At 49.5% G+C, this 19514-nt stretch overlaps 1 protein-coding gene across 4 annotated transcripts in view; it reads right to left on the bottom strand.

The window, feature by feature from the left end:
* PLEKHA2 (pleckstrin homology domain containing A2) overlaps nucleotides 1–19514 on the bottom strand; it is an 81464-nt gene that overhangs the window by 44508 nt on the left and 17442 nt on the right. Inside the window, exons 1-2 of one of the 4 annotated variants that reach the window (NM_001035383.2) lie at nucleotides 19170–19377; nucleotides 5680–5843 (exon numbers count right to left, since the gene is read on the bottom strand). In NM_001035383.2, the coding sequence (NP_001030460.1) occupies nucleotides 5680–5820 (141 nt within the window). In that variant the 5' untranslated portion in view covers nucleotides 5821–5843; nucleotides 19170–19377. Of the gene's footprint in view, nucleotides 1–5679; nucleotides 5844–18776; nucleotides 18896–19169; nucleotides 19378–19514 lie in introns of those variants that run through there. The other 3 variants (NM_001427890.1, NM_001427891.1, NM_001427892.1) reach the window with 3 other exon arrangements.

Here is a 19514-nt window from a genome sequence, read left to right as displayed (position 1 = left end):
ACATGGTGTGTGTGTGTGTGTGTGTGCGTGTTAGTAACTCAGTTGTGTCAGACTCTCTGCGACTCCATGGACTATATAGCTCGCCAGGCTCCTCTGTCCATGGAATTCTCCAGGCAAGAATACTGGAGTGGGTTGCCATTCTCTTCTCCAGGGGATCTTCCTAACCAGCAATGGAATCCAGGTCTCCTTCATTGCAGGCAGATTCTTTACTGTCTGAGTCACCAGGGAAGTCCGATGACATGCTACCTTGTTGTAAAGACGGACTGGCATTTTTACCACTGTAGTTTTATGTATGCTGTTTTCATCTTGCCAACTAAATCTAAAGTTTTCTGGTGGCAAAGACCTCTCTGAATTCCCCTCCACGTCATCTCCTCCACATCAGCATAGGGTTGAGCACATGTATCAGGAGGAAAGAGGCAGACAAAGGTGAAGAATACAGGGACCAGTGATGGTCCTTGGTGGTCCAGTGGTTAAAACTCTGAGCTCCCAACGCAGAGGGCCTGGGTTCTATCCCTGGGCAGGGAACTAGATCCTGCACGCCACAACTCAGAGCCTGCATGCCGCGACTGAAAGATCTCATGCAGCCAAATTAATATTGTTTAAAAAGGTGAAGAGGGTAGACACTGGCGTGAGACAGACCTGGCTCTGTGTTTACCACCTGCACGACCTTGAACAAAGCTGCTGACCATCTCTGCACCTTGAAGAGGAAATGCTGGATTTCCCACGTCCCAGGATTACTGAGAGGACCTTAACGAGATAACATGCAAAGCATTTTGCACAATGGCTGGTATACCACACCCACTCAGTGAATGTAACTGCAGCTGGTGATACTGGTAGCAGTGGTAGTAAAAACAGAGACTTCCAAGGGGTTTAAGCAGGCTTGAGTTTAAGATCAGAGACTTGGCTTCAGAAAAAAACCAGCTTGTTAAACACTGAAACTCTTATAGCAGGTGTCTCCTTTTCCCTATAAACTTAAGACGTTCAGTGATGACACACGGTCCCCAGTGTCCCTCTCCATAGGGAAAGACCAACCTTACCCAGCTTTGCTCTTGGGGATCACCTTCCACCCCTCTCTTTCTGACCCCCTGCTCTCTGCTTCATCTCACTCTGCAGAACTTTCACGTGGTACAGGCTCTTGTCACAGTCCCAGGAGAGCAATGTTGGACACTCTCCATTTCACAAAGGCATCTCTTTAACAGCCTCTTTCATTCATTTATTCATTCAATGAGCTCACATTTATCAAATACTGGACACTGGGGATCAAAAGCCAGACAAGCACATGCCCTCTAGGACCTCCCAGCCCTGAGAGTGCCCTGGCTTCTTTTTCTCAATCAGAGACTCACATTTGCAAGCTCTCCTTCCTCCCAAGCAACACTAAGGTGACTGCCTCAGCCATAATAGCAGGGGAGCTGGTGTCAGATAGCCGGGATTAGGATCCCGGCTCAGCCACTTTATGACATAACCACAGGCAAACTTCCTCCCCTCTCTGCCTCACCCATCCCACCTTTAGAATGAGGACAGTGATGCCTGCCAACTAGACCTGTCAGAATGAAAAGAAAACCCAACGACCCTGTATGAAAGAAGAATCTTAAAAAAGAGTGGATACATGTGTATATACATAAAACTGACTCACTTTGCTATACACCTGAAACTAACACAACATTATAAATTAATTATATGCCAATAAAATTTAAATAAAAAATAAAAGCATAAGTCTGAGAGTGAGGCAAAGACAATAAAAACATTTTTCTGTTACTGTTGGAAAAGATCCTAGAGTACTTGTATCCAAAGTGTCTACAAACTATTATGCAATAAAATCATGTATTTACATGTCAGTTGCTCAGTTGTGTCTGACCCTTTGTGACCCCATGGTCTACATGTAGCCCGCCAGGCTCCTCTGTCGATGGAATTCTCCAGGCAAGAATACTGCAGTGGATAGCCATTCCCTTCTCCAGAGCATCTTCTCGACCCAGGGATCAAACCTAGGTCCCCTGTATTACAGATGGATTCTTTACATCTGAGCCACCAAGGAAGCCCAAAATCATGCATATACTCAAAAAAAAAAAAAACCCAAAGAAGTCTTTAGAATAAATAGTGCCTGGCACATAGTAATAAATGCTCAGTCTACCATTTTATAGCTTACAAAAAGATTTAGCTTTTAGAGAAGATGGCTGTCTGGCCATTAACACAAATTAAGGGCTAAAGCTAACAACTGAAGTACGGTGTTCTGAACTATTGCTATGTCACAGCAAGTCTCTCCTTTTTTAGGCATCTGCCAGCCAGCTGAAACCTCTGCTTCCAGGGAAAATGTAAAGAATCCCGAGCAGGGACCACAAGTTCTATTTGTAATCCAGACTCGAAGAAGGCTGTAGCACAGAGAGCATCCTGACAGTGCAGGGGGTCAGAGAGGCTCAGGAGGCTGCCCTGGGCAGGGTGGGAAGAGCCTCAGAGGTGGACCCCAGAGACCCTGGCAAGGAGGCCCGAGGCATAGCATCCCAGAGAACTGCAGGTTCTAGAACCACAGACAGCCGATCAGAGGGCAGCACAGAGCCAGGGAACTCTTGAGCACTGGCAACAGTCCAGATCTGAGACGGTGACCCGGTGGTCCTGGGTGATCCATCCACTCTCAGGGGAAGAGAGCTGGGCAGGATTCCCCCAGCACCTGAATTTTTTTTTTTTCCCATTTGTTTTTAATTGGAGGATAATTGCTTTACAATGGTGTGTTGGTTTCCGCCATACAACAACATGAATCAGCTATAAGTATACATATAGCCCCTCCCTCTTGAGCCTCCCTCCCATCGCACCCAAGCACACGAATTTGGGTTAAGAACAGTCCTAGTAGGAAGCAAGAGCTAATCCCCTGAGCTAATAAGACAGGTGAGCAGGAGAAGGCACACAAAGAGAGAAAAGGGGAAGGATAAGACCCAGAGACCCCAGCCCAGGGCTCAGCCCTGGCCCATCAGAAGCCAAGTCTACTGGCATCCAAGACTTGACTGCAATCCCTCTCATGGTGGGGAGGCAGCAACTTAAATGCTACTTCCTTTCCCAGCAGACATGTTGCCCCAGCCATGGGCACCCATGCAGAGCAATGCCGGGAAAATGATGCAGCAGAGCCCAAAGGCAAACCCAAGACCAACACGTCCTAGGAGGCCAGCATTCCCGGTCCGCCCAGAATGGGAGAGACTATGTGTGGGTTTCGCTCTGCACGCTCAGCATGTTAAATCCAAGACGCCCACAGAAGGGCTACCAGGGATGTGGGTGAACCACGGGGCTTCTATTTAAAGTTAAGTCTTTCCCTGAAAGGGGCTTCCCAGGTGGCTCAGCGGTTAAGAATCCGCCTGCCAAGGCCAGAAGACATGGGTTTGACGTCTGGGTCAAGAAGATCCTCTGGAGGAGGAAATGGCAACCCACTCCAGCATTCTTGCCTGGGAAGTCCCATGGACAGAGGAGCCTAGCAGGTTACAGTCCATGGGGCTGCAAAAGAGTCAGACACGACTGAGTGATTGAGCAACAATAACTTTCCGGGAGAAGGCAGCTGGTGGCAGTGACCTGAGTAGGTTGTCCGTATCTACAGCGTTTTCTCTCAGACATAGGATCCACAGGACACATGCCAAAGGTCTCTAGTGGGCGAGCCCCCGGATATTTTGTACTTTCACATCTTACGGCACAAAGCCCTCTCCTAACAATCAGCCTCTCCTCTTCCCAAATCTCTGAACGAGAGCCAGATCTCAGCCACACTCCAGCCCCCAACCCCAACACGGCCGTGACCCATGACCTTGCCAGGTCCAGGGGCCATGCCAGGCTCTGGGGCCCCATCCCATCCAGGGCAGCAGGAAGGAAAGAGCCAAGAGCACTCACGGGGCCAGAAAAAAAAGACCTGAGATCCCCAGTCAGGAGCAGGGCAACTTTTTCCCAGACTAGTGATGACTCGAGGGATTCCAGGCACAGCACTAAAGAGCCTCAGGCGCCGTCTCGGTGCCTGACCCCCCCAGAAACCCTAAGCCAGGCACCCAGTCCCGCTGCGTGCTTGCCAAAGGCAGTTGCAATGTGAGCCTCCGTTTCTCATCTGTGGCAAACTGGGTGGCCCCCAAAGTCATCTCCCACCCTGGGTCCAAACAGGTCCAACCTTTGTCCAGTTCGGGGAACCAGGTCACATTCTCTGCTGGGGCGGGGCCCCAGACTGGAAGAGCAGGAGTGGCCACGAGACGCAGCCCTGCCTAGAGGAAAGAGGAAGCGCTGCCCAGAGCCAGAATCCAGCCCTGCCAGCCTCTGCTGGACTTCTGCAAGGGTGAAATTCCTGCATCCTTTCTCTTTTTTAAATTTTAATGTAACTTAATAAAAAAAATTTTTTTTAATCTTTTGGCTGTTCTGCACGGCATGCTAGATCTCAGTTCCCCAACCGGGATTGAACCTGCACCCCCTGCATTGGTAGCTCGGAATTTTAACCACTGGGCCACAACTCAATGCTCTGTGGTGACCTAAATGGGAAGGAAATCCAAGAAAGAGGGGACACATGTATATGTACGGCTGATTCACTTTGCTGTACAACAGAAACTGAGACAACGTTGTAAAGCAGCTATACTCTAATAGAAATTAATTTTTAAAAAAGAGCAAATAATCTCTCTGAAGCTCTATCTTCTCATCTGTAAAACATGATAACAATACCTACTTCATAGTTGTGACAGAGTCAGTTCATTCTGGCTCACGGGAGTCAATTTTTACATTTCTGGAAATCTGCAAGCCAGTTGTAATGATAGCCATAATTAAAAACTAAACTATAGAGAGTTATAATAAAATACATTGAAATTTTTTAAAATTACTGATGGTGAGAAAAGACACCAGATCCCCAAGGGGTAGGAGAGACGAGCTTCCTTTTCTACAATCTGGGGTGGCTTCTTGTCCATGTATGTGTGTGTTGTATGTGTGTGTGTTGTGTGTGTTGTGTGTGTATGTTGTATGTGTTGTGTGTGTTGTGTGTGTTGTGTGTTGTGTGTGTACATTGTGTGTGTTGTGTGCGTTACATGTGTGTTGTGTGTATTGTGTGGTGTGTGGTGTGTTGTATTTGTATGTTGTGTGTGTTGTGCGTTATATGTGTATGTTGTGTGTTGTGCTGTATGTGTGGGTGTTGTTTTTGTGTGTTGTGTGTTACATGTGTTGTGTGTTGTATTTGTATGTTGTGTGTGTTGTGTTACGTGTGTTGTGTGTTACATGTGTATATTGTGTGTTATGTGTGCTATGTGTGTGTTGTATTTGTGTGTTGTATGTATTGTGTTATATGTGTATGTTGTGTGTGTTGTGTTGTATGTGTGTGTTGTGTGTGTTGTATTTGTGTGTTGTGTGTTGTGTGTTACATGTGTGTGGTATGTGTTATGTGTGTGTTGTATGTTATATTTGTATGTTGTGTTGTTGCGTGTGTTGTGTGTTACATGTGTATATTGTGTGTGTTGTGTTGTGTGTGCACTGTGTGTGTTATGTGTGTTGTGTTATGTGTGTATGTTGTGTGTACATTTTGTGTGTTATGTGTGTAAGTTGTGTATGTGTTGTGTGTGTGTGTTGTACGTGTGTATGTGTGCTGTGGGATTTTTCCCCTGCCTTCCGACCGGTAGGCTGTGCTGCCGGAGAGAGAGGACCCCCAGTGATGACCGGGCAGCCCCTGTGCCCTCCCACGCCACCTCTCACCTGGGGGTTGTCCATGTACCAGAGCAGGCAGTTGGCCTGCGTGTCCAGAATAAAGTACCTCCGCAGAAACTTGCCGCTGTTCTCATTCTCCTCGATGTCCAGAAACCCACAGATTCGGTTCTGCCGATCCACATAAGGCATTCCTGGGCTCTGCTCACATCACCCTGGGTGGAAGGAGGGCGGAAAGGAGAGGCTGTGAGAAAGAGGGCGAAGCGGGTGCCTGGCTCTGGCTGACTCACCTCTGCCGGCAGGGAGGCCTGCACCCTCTCCCACGGGCATCCTTCCTTCCCCAGGGCCCCCAACATCCCACCCAACCAGACTCTGGAAACGTCCACCAACTCCGTTCCACAAATGGTCATCAAAATCCATTAACGTGTATTCAACTAACTGCGCTGAGGCTCCACTATGTGCCAGGCAGAGTGCGAAGCATCTTCACACTCACAAAGAGTGTAGGCCCAGACCCTGGGGCAGGGGCTTGAGTTCTATTCCCAGTTCTGGCCCCTAACTGACTGTGTGGCCACAAACTGTCTAACCTTTCCAGGCCTCAGTTTCTGCCTCTGTAAAATGGGGATAATAATGCCCTTATGGCAGAAAGTGAAGAGGAACTAAAAAGCCTCTTGATGAAAGTGAAAGAGGAGAGTGTAAAAGTTGGCTTAAAGCTCAACATTCAGAAAACGAAGATCATGGCATCTGGTCCCATTGCTTCATGGGAAATAGATGGGGAAACAGTGGAAACAGTGTCAGACTTTATTTGGGGGGGCTCCAAAATCACTGCAGATGGTGATTGCAGCCATAAAATTAAAAGACACTCACTCCTTGGAAGAAAAGGAGTGACCAACCTAGGTAGCATATTGAAAAGCAGAGACATTACTTTGCCAACAAAGGTCCATCTAGTCAAGGCTATGGTTTTTCCAGTGATCGTGTATGGATGTGAGAGTTGGACTGTGAAGAAAGCTGAGCGCTGAAGAACTGATGCTTTTGAACTGTGATGTTGGAGAAGACTCTTGAGAGTCCCTTGGACTGCAAGGAGATCCAACCAGTCCATCCTAAAGGAGATCAGTACTGGGTGTTCATTGAAAGGACTGATGTTGAAGCTCCAATAGTTCGGCCACCTGGTGCAAAGAACTGACTCATTTGAAAAGACCCTGATGCTGGGAAGGATTGAAGGCAGGAGGAGAAGGGCATGACAGAGGACAAGATGGTTGGATGGCATCACCAACTTGATGAGCATAAGTTTGAGCAAGCTCCAGGAGTTGGTGATGGACAGGGAAGCCTGGCATGCTGCGTCCATGGGGCTGCAAAGAGTCGGACACAACTGAGCGACTGAACTGAATTGAAATGCTCAGCAGACATGAAGCACTGATAAACACTAGGCATTATTATCACTTTTCAGAAAAGCCTTGTAAAGTAGGTCACAACCCAATTTTATATGTAAAGAAAATATCACAGAAAGGACTTAGTGCTCAGTCGTTTCAGTTGTGTCCAACTCTTTCCAACCCTGTGGACTGTAGCCCGCCAGGCTCCTCTGTCCACGGGATTCTCCAAGCAAGAAAACTGGAGTGGGTTGCCATGCCCTTCTCCAGGGGATCTTCCCAACCCAGGTATCAAACCCATGTCTCCAGCATCTCCTGCAATACAGATGGATTCTTTACTGCAGAGCCACCAGGGAAGTCCAGAAAGGACTTAAGCTCCAGTACAAATACTTGGATAAACTCTGCTGGGAATTCAGGTGCAGAGAGCAGCCCCCAGAGGCCTCAGCCCCAGCCTCACTTCCTTCACTTCACTATTCCCCAGAAGCCATTTGCCATTGGAAGAGTGAGGGAGCAGAAGAACATCCATCTGCAAACACCTCCCCTGATTGCAGAACAGGGTCCAGCCATTTGAGACGAGCCGCGCCCTGGGCCTCCCCAATCCTGGCTTCCTCCTGTCTGATTAGCCGAAGTAAAAGCCCTGTTCTCTTCCCCACGAGGATAAGCACCCTCCAACAGGCAGGCACGTCCCAGCTGAGAGCTCAGCCTACTGCACAAGTGGGATGCAACGCCCGGGGGTTAGAAAACCCCACGCGACTGTCAGACCCTCGGGGACAGACGCCACTCACCCCTGGTCCCTCTTGAATAGACACAGGGAACAGACCTGTGGACACAGTGGGGGAAGGGGAGGGTGGGATGAATTGAGAGAATGGCATTGGCTCCAACAAAGCAAAATTCACCCTGACCCAAGCCCCGCCATGGCCCCGAGCCTATGACTAAGCTCAGAGGAGAGATGGCTGGCTTCAGGCCATGCCCTGCAGACCCTGGGTCAGCCTGTGAGCCGAGATGCCACACCCGCAGGCCTCCGGACCAGGAGGGAAGTCCCACAGGCAGAGACACGCATTCCCAAAAGGTGAGGCGGATTCTAAGGATGTTGATGATGCCGTGATGGACTCTCTAAGGGGCCTTGCGGAGCTGAGAGGCTGTCCCAAGGGAAAAAAATACTCTGCTCACACACCAAGATGCCAGGGAAGAGCGAATCCCAGATTCTAGGTAAAGTCAGGCAGAAACTGGGATGTGGGGCAGACAATTCAGGCAGGAGGCAGACAGGTCAGAGATCTGGTGGTAACTCGGTAAGTAATGATGGGGTACAAAAAATATAGTGGGCAGGGAAACAGGACAAAGATGAAACAGCACAGCTAGAAAGAGAGAGTAAAAGAAGAGATGAGAAAAGGAGAAAAAGTGGAAAGAAGAAGTTTTAGAAGATGACAGAGAAGGAAATAGCAGCACAGTGGCAGAGGGACCCCAAGAGTGGGGGTGGGGGAGATACCCCCTTCCCCGCACACACTGCATCACGTGGTCTGAGGTCCCTGTGGGCAGCTTCCCAAACTAAGCCTCCATCCCAGCCCTAGTCTCACACTGGCCCGGCAGTGGGTTCAGGAAAGGGAGATGAGATGGGCTTTTTAAGCCAAGGGTTAGGAACGAACGCCACAAGAGGGACTTCAAGTCTCGCAGACGCCAGGTCAAATGGGGAGAGAGAGGTCAGAGGCTGGTTGGAGAGGAAGTGGATGGATCCCTGAGAAAGGATGCAGCTTCCCCCAGGGAATCAGGGGAACTCAGGAGTCCCGGGCAGAAAGGCTGGGTCAGCCCTGCAGTGAGTGTACACCCATCCCCCAGGAAAGCTCAGCAAATTCCATGATGCCAGCCCGGCCACAGCGACAGACATTCCGGGGGCTTCGGGGCTGTCACCATTCCTGGGACATCTCTAAGAGGAAGGGTATAAACTGCAGCAGATAACACAGTCGACCATTTCTGGGTGCAGCCAATAAGCTGGTAATACTGGCATCTGTCTTCACGCTTCCTTTCCAATATCCCCTCTTTAGCCAACAGGATTAATCAATGTCTTTTACCCAAGTCAGAGGCCAAAGAAGAAACTCTTTCCACCATCAACATTTGTGAACAGGGGGCTGCCCATTTGCATGGATCCAAGGGTGGGCTTTCCCAGTGGCTCAGTTGGTAAAGAATCTGCATGCAATGCAGAAGACCCAGGTTTGATCCTTAGGTTGGGAAGATCCCCTGGAGAAGGGCATGGCAACCCATTCCAGTATTCTTGCCTGGAGAATCCCCATGGATAGAGGAGCCTGGCAGGCTACAGTCCAAGGGGTCACAGAGTCCAGCATCACCGATTGACTAACTATCACTTTTTTCAAGGGAGGGAGAAGACTTACAGGGATCAAAAGGCAAGATAAGAAAAAGAAGAATTTTGGTTACGTATCTCCTGAGTGTGGTTCTAGCCTGGGGAGGCGGCCGAGGGGAGCGAAAAAAAGCTGCTCAGATGTCCTGAGAAGCAGCTGAGTCACAGAGCTCATCATCCTGTGGGAGGTGGGGGGGGTGGGGACGCAGAATGAGCGGCAGGAGAACAAAGCATCACAGAAATGTGGTTGGATCAACCCACGCAGAAGTGACATGCAGACCTGAGGTCCTGAGCCCGGTCCTCTGGCAGCACATCCTCATCCCAGCCGCTGCTAAGATTTGGTACAGGGCGCCGGCTGCCCCTGGCTCCAAAGCCCCTCTCCCTACCTCTTCAGCCTGCCTCCATCATCAACCAAGTCTCCAGGGGCTGCTCCCCTTTTTCCCACAGAGGCCCCTCAAAGACAATTCACTCTGCCCCCAGCCCCCCACGCCCCTGGCCCAGCCCCAACCATCTGGCCTGGAGGGAAGAAAGAGCCCGAGGTCCATAAGGGGGCAGGACACCTTGATGAAAATGCACATACTCTCTCCCCTTCAAAACATCCTCTCCAGCTCTCATGATACTCCACAGGTGTAACAGTCTAGTCTGTCCTGTAAACTTTTCATTTTAACCAAGTTCCCCAAAGTAAAAATCATGAGTAAACGGCGACACTGGGAGATACGTCCCAGAGGTTGCACCCCCACATACACACCGTATCCTGGGACCCTCACCCAGACAATGACTGGTCCGATCTCTTGGGACAACATGGCAAGTGTTCTCGGTGTTGGGTCAGACCACCAGGCAGCATTCACTCAGGCCAGCCCCTCCACCTTCAATACCAAGACCACCTAGCAGGGAGCTCAACACACGGAGGACAAACTGTGTGCAGGAAGGGACCTCGGAACACCCCATTCAGTGCCCTCTCTTTCCAAAGCACGCCAACCTCCCTAGCGTTCTCCGTTTGTAGTGCAAAACTCACAATATAACAATGCTGGCATTAAAAAAAAATCACTCCAGCCAATCGTTTACACTTATGCATGCTTTTTTATGCCCCTATCCACATAATCAACCTTCTTAAAACTTTCAATTATATCATAAACATGTTCCATGTTCCTACCCAGTCTTTATAATCAGTGTTTTTAATGGTTGCATAACATCACTGGACTGGACTTACTATAATTTACTTAAACCATGTCTCCATGATTAGACAGTTAGATGATATCCAATTTTTCTAATGCTAAAATTCATGTTTTTATACATTGTGCTTCTTTTGCACTCAGATACCACATAAATTCCAAGTCATAATAAGACTAGATCATAGGTTATGATCTTTTATAACTCTTGACACCCATTACAAAATTGATTTCTAAAATTATTTCATCTGTTTACACTGCAGCCAGCAACATATTGTTACATTGCTATAATCCTACATACACTGAATGTTCTTATTTTCAACTGTGGCTAGTTTAAATATATCATGACACCCAGGGAGGCAGAACATTTTCTCATGTTTGCTTCCTGCTTCATCTTCTTTCCTAGACTTTGTTTAATGCAAATCAAAATTATGTGTGCACACAATCAATTTCTCTTCCTCTCTCTCCCTTTCACACAGACACACACACACACACACACACACGTCAAACAAAACCAAAACATGGCTTCACATAATCCAAGTAAGAAAATAGTGGTTCATAATGAAAAGTAAAAGAGGCAAGTTTTACATGATCTAGATGTCTTGTAAGTTCCCAAGTATGTGCCGCAGGTGAAAATATGTTAAATATTTAATTCATGATAAAAGTGAAACTTTAGAAAGAAAGGGACTTTGCATGGAGTTTGCCTACTGATCAGCAGCAGAAAATGAGTTAAATGCCAACCTGGCCTAACCCGAGATTCCTGGCCAACACTTGCCCACTGATGAGATAAAGGTCAGGAGAAGCAGTTAACGGCTGCCCACCTTCCAGTGAGATGAGCGAATCGGGCAACACCCCTGTCCCAAACATCGCTCCACTGCTCCTTCCAGGGCACTGGGCTCCTTCACAGGAGGAGAGTCAAGCCAATAAAATCGTCCCCTAGGAACTGAGGCAACTGACATCTTTATCAGGCTCATTAATATATAACAGATAACTGGGACTTCCCTGGTGGTCCAGACTCCACACTCCCAATGCAGGAGTGCTGGGTTCGATCCCTAATCAGGAAACCAGAGGACGGGTGCTGTAACTAAGGCCTGGCATGGCCAAATACATAAATATTTTTTAATTAAAAAAAATATATAATAGATCACTGGGACCAAGACCCCAAGAGAGTAAAACATGTCCCAGCAGAAGACTGATGCACCAGAGTGGGGAAGAAAAGTAAGAAGGCTGAAGCCGGAAACATATGACATCTACTTGAAGACACTGCCTAGAATTTTTACATACCCGGGACAGGAGTGGCAACCTTTCTGGAAAGAAACCTGGCAATATGAAACAAGAGAGCTAAAAACGTTCAGTTTACACCCTCTGACCCAATAATTCTACTTCCAGCATTCCATCCAAGTAAATAAACAAAGATGCAAATACAGATTAAAATAAAAAGATAGCAACTGCAACTGAATTTATAATGACAAAAAGTTGGAAATACCCTGAATGTTCCAATGATTAAGGAATAAGAAGTGACAGGATATTCACATAAGGAAATGCTGCACAATCTTTAAAAAACTATGTTTTCACATAATTTTAAATAAATAAGGGAAAAACCCACCATAAGTTTTAAGATACAATATCACAATTTAGAATATGAACCCAAGGCCTCTAAATATTGTTTTTATATTTCTGTGTTTGGATAGAAAAAGACTGACATCCAGACACTAAAATATTAGCAGCTATTATCCACAGGTCATGGGCAAATTTTATCTACATTTGTATGTTTTTCATATTTTCCAAATTTTTCTACAGGAAATGCATGTTACTTTATTTAGCAGGGAGGAAAGCTATTTAACTCCACACATACCCCCATCCCCAGCATAGAAGTTTTGAAGCTGAGAAAAAATTTCCCAATTCTCCAGAGTCCATAAAGAAGCAAAACCGTGCTTAAATTATAGCTCTCTTGGGACTTCTTGGTGTTTCAGAGTCTTAAATCTAATGAAGCCCTATTCTACCCATCACAACTGCTTAAAAGCTTGGTACCTACCCAGAGGGCTTTGGCGCCCTCCAGCCTAGTTGGGTTTCTTACTTCCTATTGCAACCTCCTCTAAGAGAGGCTCTTTCTTTCCCTTGTGGGTTTGGTTCTTTGCTCTCTGGTCTTCATAAAAGGAGCCCCTGTGCTGGGGGGTCAGCTGAAGATTCACAGCCAAGTCAGTGCCTTGCTCCTGCTGGCTGCTACACCCTCTGCGATACAGCCCGCCAAGTGCTCTGGGGAAGGGAAGCAGGGACCCCCAACAAAGACCCCCTCCAGTGGAATTTTCCTTCTTGAAATCTGGGAGATGGGAATGACGTGTTTAAATTAAATGTCTAGACAAATGAATGAAAAGATGGATAAACAGCGTTTTTTAAAGAAAAGCTAAAGAGCTATTAAGTCATGAAAGCTCTGGCTTACTGTACTGGATGTTTTATTTTTAAGATCACGAATTTGGGTTTGAAGATACAGGAAAAAAAAAAAAAGAGGGAAATAAGGGAAACTCATCTGCCTGATTGGTCTGATACTTCTGAGATAAATACAAAAGACAGAAGTGATAACAGAGATAAAGCCTTAAACGGTACTGGTCCCAGGATGAAATAATCCACTATAAAACCTGCAGTTCAGAACTGAAAGAAAAAAAATACATTCATCCATCTGTACATTTGGAGATTTTTTCTTTCACGTGACTTGGTGTTAGCAGGACAGAGAATTCCAAGGATTCTCCTTCAGAAAAAAAGTCATGAAGGTGTTTCTTGACATGGAGGGGTAGGGCATGCAGTGAGTATGTGCTGTCTTGTCACCCTCCAGGGTGGAAGCTGGGGACAGCAGCATCAGTGGTGAGTGAGAGGGACACCGCAGGAAATTGCTAAACTTCTACAGGAGAAAGTGAATCAGGAAATGACATCAGAGGTCTCAGCAAGGGCTGTAATGAGCAGACAGGAACTGGGGTGTGGAGTTAGAAAACGCTGGGCCAGGCAATCAGAGAGGTCGCCTGTGTTTCAATTCTCCAGCCTGCATCAGGGTGCATTGTGGAGGGCCCAGCAACACTCAGGGGCCCAGTAAAAACACAATAACAGCAATAATAACAACACAAGCAACATCTATTTGGCAACCCAGCCCTGACACTGGGCCAAAGATTCCAACTTTGAAAGTGTGGGAACATCTATTTCCTATGGCTATAATATCACTGCATTCTGAAACTGTCATAAGAGCACATTCCAAATAGTCTGAGGCTGGAGAATAATGTGCAAGAGAAGGGAATGTCCTGAGAACACGTTCCCAGCGGAAGAACAGGCTGAGGAATGCAGACATCCACAGGAATGGGGAGGGGAGGAAAAGGTGCCCAGTCCCCAATGGACCCGAGAACCCTGAATGGAGGCAAGAAACACTTGAGGAAAGTTTTCAGTGGGGGAAAAATTCTGGGGGAAACGCAGAAATGACTGAATACTGATACTGAAAATAACAAAATATTTTACATACTCATGATCTCTCTGAACAACAGCCTCATCTCTGTTCAGAGAAAAAGTGGTTGCTGGATGGAGCTGGCAGGAAGCAAAGGTCTGCCTTTGACTCAAGGTTCCTAACCCCAGGGAATTCACGGCACTGGAAGCAGCCACGGGGTGGGGGGGGGGGGGGGGGCTATAAATAGCCTATAGAAACTGAGATCTTCTACTTTCAGAATGTGACAGTCCCCCAGTTAGAAGATTCAACAGTTCAGTTTCGCTGTAGGGCTTCCTAATGGTAGCAGCAAAGAAAGCATCCTTATTTCTCCTAGGTACTAGCCTTTTGCAAGGTGCTGGGAGAGTATTAACAGCCTAAGCCTGCTAGTCTAAATGCCCTGGGCTCCATCCCTGGAAGCAGGGAAGAAGGAGGGGCTGGGTGTGGCCCAGAGGATGTGCAGACGACAGCGATCAGTCAGTTAAGAGTGCATCTGATGAAACTCTTGCAAGAAGAGGGCGTGCTGACTTCACCGACGTGCTAGGGTAAAGGGAAAGACCATGGGTCTCAGAGCCAGACAGCCGCGACTTAACTTTCCGGGGTCTGTTTCCTCGTGTGCAAAATGGAGAGAACTGCTGTACCGACTTCAAAGGCTGCCGTGTGGATTAAACGAAATAATGTGTGAAAAGTGCTTAACAGGAGGTCTGGTAAAGACGAAGCACTGGGTAAATGTGTGTGTGGTGTGTGTGTGTGGTTGCATAGGTGTGGAGTGCCTAACAAATAGTATATGACTCCCATCACTAGTTTAAACAGGGCAGACAGCTGCCAGACCGACTCCGCCCCTCCAATATCAGTAAGCAAATCCCACTGGGAAAGCAGTGATGCTGGAATCTCTCACAAGGATTCAAACGAGCTGTCTCGTTTGAATGTTCTGCTCAGAGAACCATCATATTTCTCACCTATAAATTTCTCCAAGAAGTTATTGAAAAAAGTGCAAGAGATCCATGGGATCCATGTGGGCCAGGTCACCCAGCAGGTTCACAGACCCAGGCCTGCAATCGGGTGCCAGGAAAGGGACTCTGGAGCTGCCTCTTGCTCAGCCCGGGGAAGGGGGTGGGGTTGGGGAGGGGGGTATCGTAGATGCTCTCTGCAAGTGGACAGCCAAACGGAGTCCGCACTGATGGGAGAGCAAGCCCTCACCTTTGTCCTTTAACTATCGTGTGTCTCAAGGAGAAGGGGACCTCACTTCCCACCCTCTTTATCTCAGCTGGCCAGCAGCACAAAGGTCCAGACCTGAAAGCCTGCTGCCGCCCTGGGCAGTGTGGAAGCTCCTGTCCCACCAGGCGTGGATCTCCCCCACCTCCCCGGAACAGAGAGCCCAATTCAGTCTTTAATCTTCTGCACATCAATTTATCAGTGGGGGTCAAGGGTAAAGAAAAGGCTTCCAGGAGAGAGAGAAGTTATAAAGCCCAAAAGGGTGGATGGTTTTACCAGCAGGGACCAGGGGAGGGGAGAGCAGAGCAACTCAAGATTCGGAGTAAAGGTCAATGGAGTCTTCCAGTTACTGCCCCACCGCACCAATCACCAGCCCCTGTAGACCCATCCCTCCTACCCCATCGCCCCGCCCCTGGCCAATTCCCTGGCTCAGTGATGAGCCTGTATCAGACAGAGCTAGCAGTCTTCTCTTGCTGTCACACTACAATATTTGCTCTGCTCTCTTCCTTTCCAAAGTCTAACAGATGGGACCACCGGAGTCCTCTCCAGCTCACCAAGATGCACGGAAAACTGAAAGTAAGGCGGCCCCAAGTGCTCACTCATGCTGACGCTGAAGCTCTAACACTTTGGCCACCTGATGCGAAGAGCCGACTCATTGGAAAAGACCCTGATGCCGGAAAAGATTGAGGGCAGGAGGGGAAAGGGATGACAGAGGATGAGATGGTTGGATGACATCACTGACTCGATGAACATGAGTTTGAGCAAACTCTGGGAGACAGTGAAGGACAGGGAAGCCTGGTGTGCTGCAGTCCATGGGGTTGCAAAGAGTCAGACACGACTGAGCAACTGAACAACAACTGCTGCTCATAGTGGAGGAGTAAAGAGGCAGGGAAAAGCAGCGCCCCAGCACCCAGACCATCTTTACCAAACTCCAGGACTATGCCAGCCGGAATAAGCAACACCACCATTTCAGGGAAACCAAAGAGATATTTACTGCACTGGGGCCACAGTGCCATCTAATGTGAGGGGCATCACCCACCTGTCTACCTGCCGCACAAAGAAGACCAGAGATCCACAAAGTGCCCGCTGAATGCACATCCGAAAACCATGCCCCTGCTGCTCTGGGCTCCTTAGTGACCCAGCACTTACAGCAAATAGCAGGCAAGCCAGCAGGCAGGCTGTTCAGAGGGGCTTGGGTGATGGCGCTGAGGCTTCGCCCTTCTCATTTTTTGCAGAATCTCTCCATAAGCACGCATCAACCAAAAGCAGCATATCTCCAGTATTTATTTTAACCTCGGGGGGAAATACTGAGCTGAGAACAGGTCAGCACACTATGATGACATGACGGGATTTGCAGGCCCCACTTCCTCATACAGAAGAGAGAAGCAAGCGCCAATGGCAAAAGAAAAGAAGGGTTGCAGACTCTCCACCAAAGGGCAGGTGGCTTCTTGATCCACACCCAGGTGATCACCCATCCACCTGTGAAGTGAGCAAGTCTCCCAGCAGTAGGAATGCCACACACACTTGTCAAAAGCGGGGCTTAGGACTTCCCTGGGGGTCCAGAAGTTAAGAATCCACCTGCCAATGCCGGGGACACAGGTTCGATCCCTGGTCCTGGAAGATCCCACAGGCTGTGGGCCAACCGCACGCTACAACTACTGAGCCTGGGCTCTAGATGCTCCACAAGAAGGGAAGTCACCGCAGTGAGAAGCCCCGCACCACAACAAAGGGTAACCCCCACTCCCAGCAACCCAGTGCAGCCAAAAATAAATAAATAAAATATTTTAAAAATAAAGTATCAGCTATATATTGTCCATATGAGACTTAATTAAAAAAAAAAAAAAGCAGGGCTTACAAAGAGGGCAAAGGGCACTTAGGTCCAAAGGCAACATCCGAGATAAATCCTCACAAACCCGCTTGAACCAGTCTGAGGCACTTTCACACTGCGCTCTCCTCTTCCATTTGGACGGGGCACACAATTCCTGTGCTTGCAGTCAGTCACTCATTCATTCAACAAACATTTACTTAGCACCTAGCAGATGTCATACACCACCAGGCTGGCACAGAGTCTAGACTACAAGCTACGGCCAAAGTCACCTGCATTCAAGTGGCACACAACAGAGAAGGCTAATATATCTGAAAAAGGATGAAGGTTTTTTTTTTAAGCCTCTGGCTTCTTGGGCTTCCCTGGTTGCTCAGTAGTAAAGAATCTGCCTGCCAATACAGGAGACATGGGTTCGATCCCTGGTTGAGGAAGATCCCACATGGCACAGAGCAAGAAGACCCTGCACCACAACCACTGAGCCTCTGCTCTAGAGCCCGGGAACCGCAACTTCTGAAGCCCCTGCACCCTAGAGCCAGGACTCCCCAAGGAGAGGGGCCACCAAAATGGGAAGCCTCCTAGAAGAGTAGCCACCCCCCCACAATCTCCCCCATTGCCTAAACCAGAGGAAAGCCCTGGAAGCAAGGAAGACCCAGCACAGGCAAACATTAATTCCAAAAATTAATTAATTAATTAAAAAAAGTTTTAAAGCCTCTGGCTTCTCAAAGCACGCTGGATCTCTCTATTTTCACAATTTGCATTCTGTTTTAAATACCGGTGGATCTCCTCTGGCCTCCTCAGGTGGTAAGCCCCCTGAAGACAGAGGCTATCTTTTGTTCAGCACCGTCTTTGGTGTCTTAATTACCCAAAAAATACCATTGAATGTAACTGAAATAGAAAACAAACACTACTCTTCCCAGATCTTTGGCCTTACTGTTTCGGAAGGCTCTGCTCCCCAAGAGAGAAAGATGATGAAGCTTCAGAAAGGAGGAAAGCGGGGGGTGGGGCGGGGGTGGGGAGGGGTGGCTGACTTAGATATATTGAACACAACAGGAGTACAGTGTTGGAACTCCAGCCCAAGCGCACCCACCCCGCGGCAGCCCGAGGCGCCCCCTCCCCCTCCCCCTTCCTCCAGGAGCCACAGCTGGCGTTCCCGGTGGAAGGCCTGTCCCCTCCCCCTGCTCCGCTGTTTGCTCTCCTCCGAAAATCCCCATTTGGAGTCCGAAAGAAAGACAGGGGGGTGGGAGGGGCGAGAGGAGTTAGAAGGGGAAGATGCACCAAGTAGGAAGGAAACCTCCCCGCGAGGGGCTGGGGGCAGGGCTGGCCTGGGGAGGAGATGTGACCGCCTCGAGAGAGATGGCCCGGCCGCGCCTCCTCTCTGGACGTGTCTGCACACTTTTCGTTCCTACACTGCCTCTCTTTTCTCTTTGCTCTTTTTTTTTTTTTTTTTAATTCGATGCATTAACAGTCTTTAGAACTGGAGCAGAAGAGGGAAGCGTGTAAGGTGGAGGGGAAGAAGTTGTTGAGACAGCCAGCCAGACCCCCTCGCCTGCTTTCCCCAATCTAGCACCCCACCTGCATTTTAGGGCCGTTTCCTCCAAATCACCCCAGAGCCCTCAGGTCCAGAAGCCCGAGAGCGCTCGGGCTGAGCCCACTGGGCAGGGGCGGGATCTCCCTGGAGAGGGTTCTAGGCCTGCCACGGAATCCGGCTAATAGGGGAAGAGAAAGATGCGTCTCCGAGGCCCCATCCGTGCCCCGGGGGACTTGCCTGGACGTCGTCCGCTTGCCTCCCCTACCTGCAGCCCGGGCAGTCGTTGCAGGGCGGGTACCCCAGCGCCAGAACCCGCCGAGAAGTTTCGCCGCTGCAAACGTGAGAAATCGCAGCTCGGCAGAACACCCGCCCCCACCCAGTCGGCGGCCCCACCCCCGCAGCCCGACCCCTGGCGGCGGCGACCTTGGCCACCCCGGACGCTCCCGAGGGCCGAAGGGGGTGGGGGGGGGGCTACCCTGCGGGCTCCCCGGGGGCCATTGGAGGCGGCCGGGGGCGGTGGCGACCCGCCCCGGGGTCCTGGGTCCGCAGGTGGGCACCCCCCATCCGCCGCCCGGCCTCCCTGCCGGCCCTGGCGGCGCGCGCCCCGGCCGGCGCGGGCGCCCCACTTACCCCGCCGCGCAGGGCCGGGGCTCGGGCAGGGTGCGCGCGTTACATCCGGCTGGAAGCGCCTCTAGGGCCCGCCGGGCCGTCGCTCTCGGGGGGACGGAGGGGACGGGGGGTGGTCTCTGTCGCCGCCAAACTCTCGGGGGCCTCTGGCTCCTCCTGCTCTTCTCCCCCCGAGCCCTCACTCCCTCCTTCTCTCTCGTCTCTCGGCTCTTTTTTCCGGGTTAATTACGTTTCGCATTAAAGCAAAACCCAGCCCCGGATGTGAGTACAAAGCTCCGCCGAGCCCGCCGGGGGAGGAGAGGGGTGCCGGGGCTGCCAGGGGGGCGCGGCCGGGGGCGCGGACCTCGC

This window comes from Bos taurus, chromosome 27 (genome assembly GCF_002263795.3).
Source record: "Bos taurus isolate L1 Dominette 01449 registration number 42190680 breed Hereford chromosome 27, ARS-UCD2.0, whole genome shotgun sequence".
NCBI classification, from domain to species: Eukaryota; Metazoa; Chordata; class Mammalia; order Artiodactyla; family Bovidae; genus Bos; species Bos taurus.
Note: the sequence above shows the minus strand (reverse complement) of the source record. Positions and strands in the feature narration are given on the sequence as shown.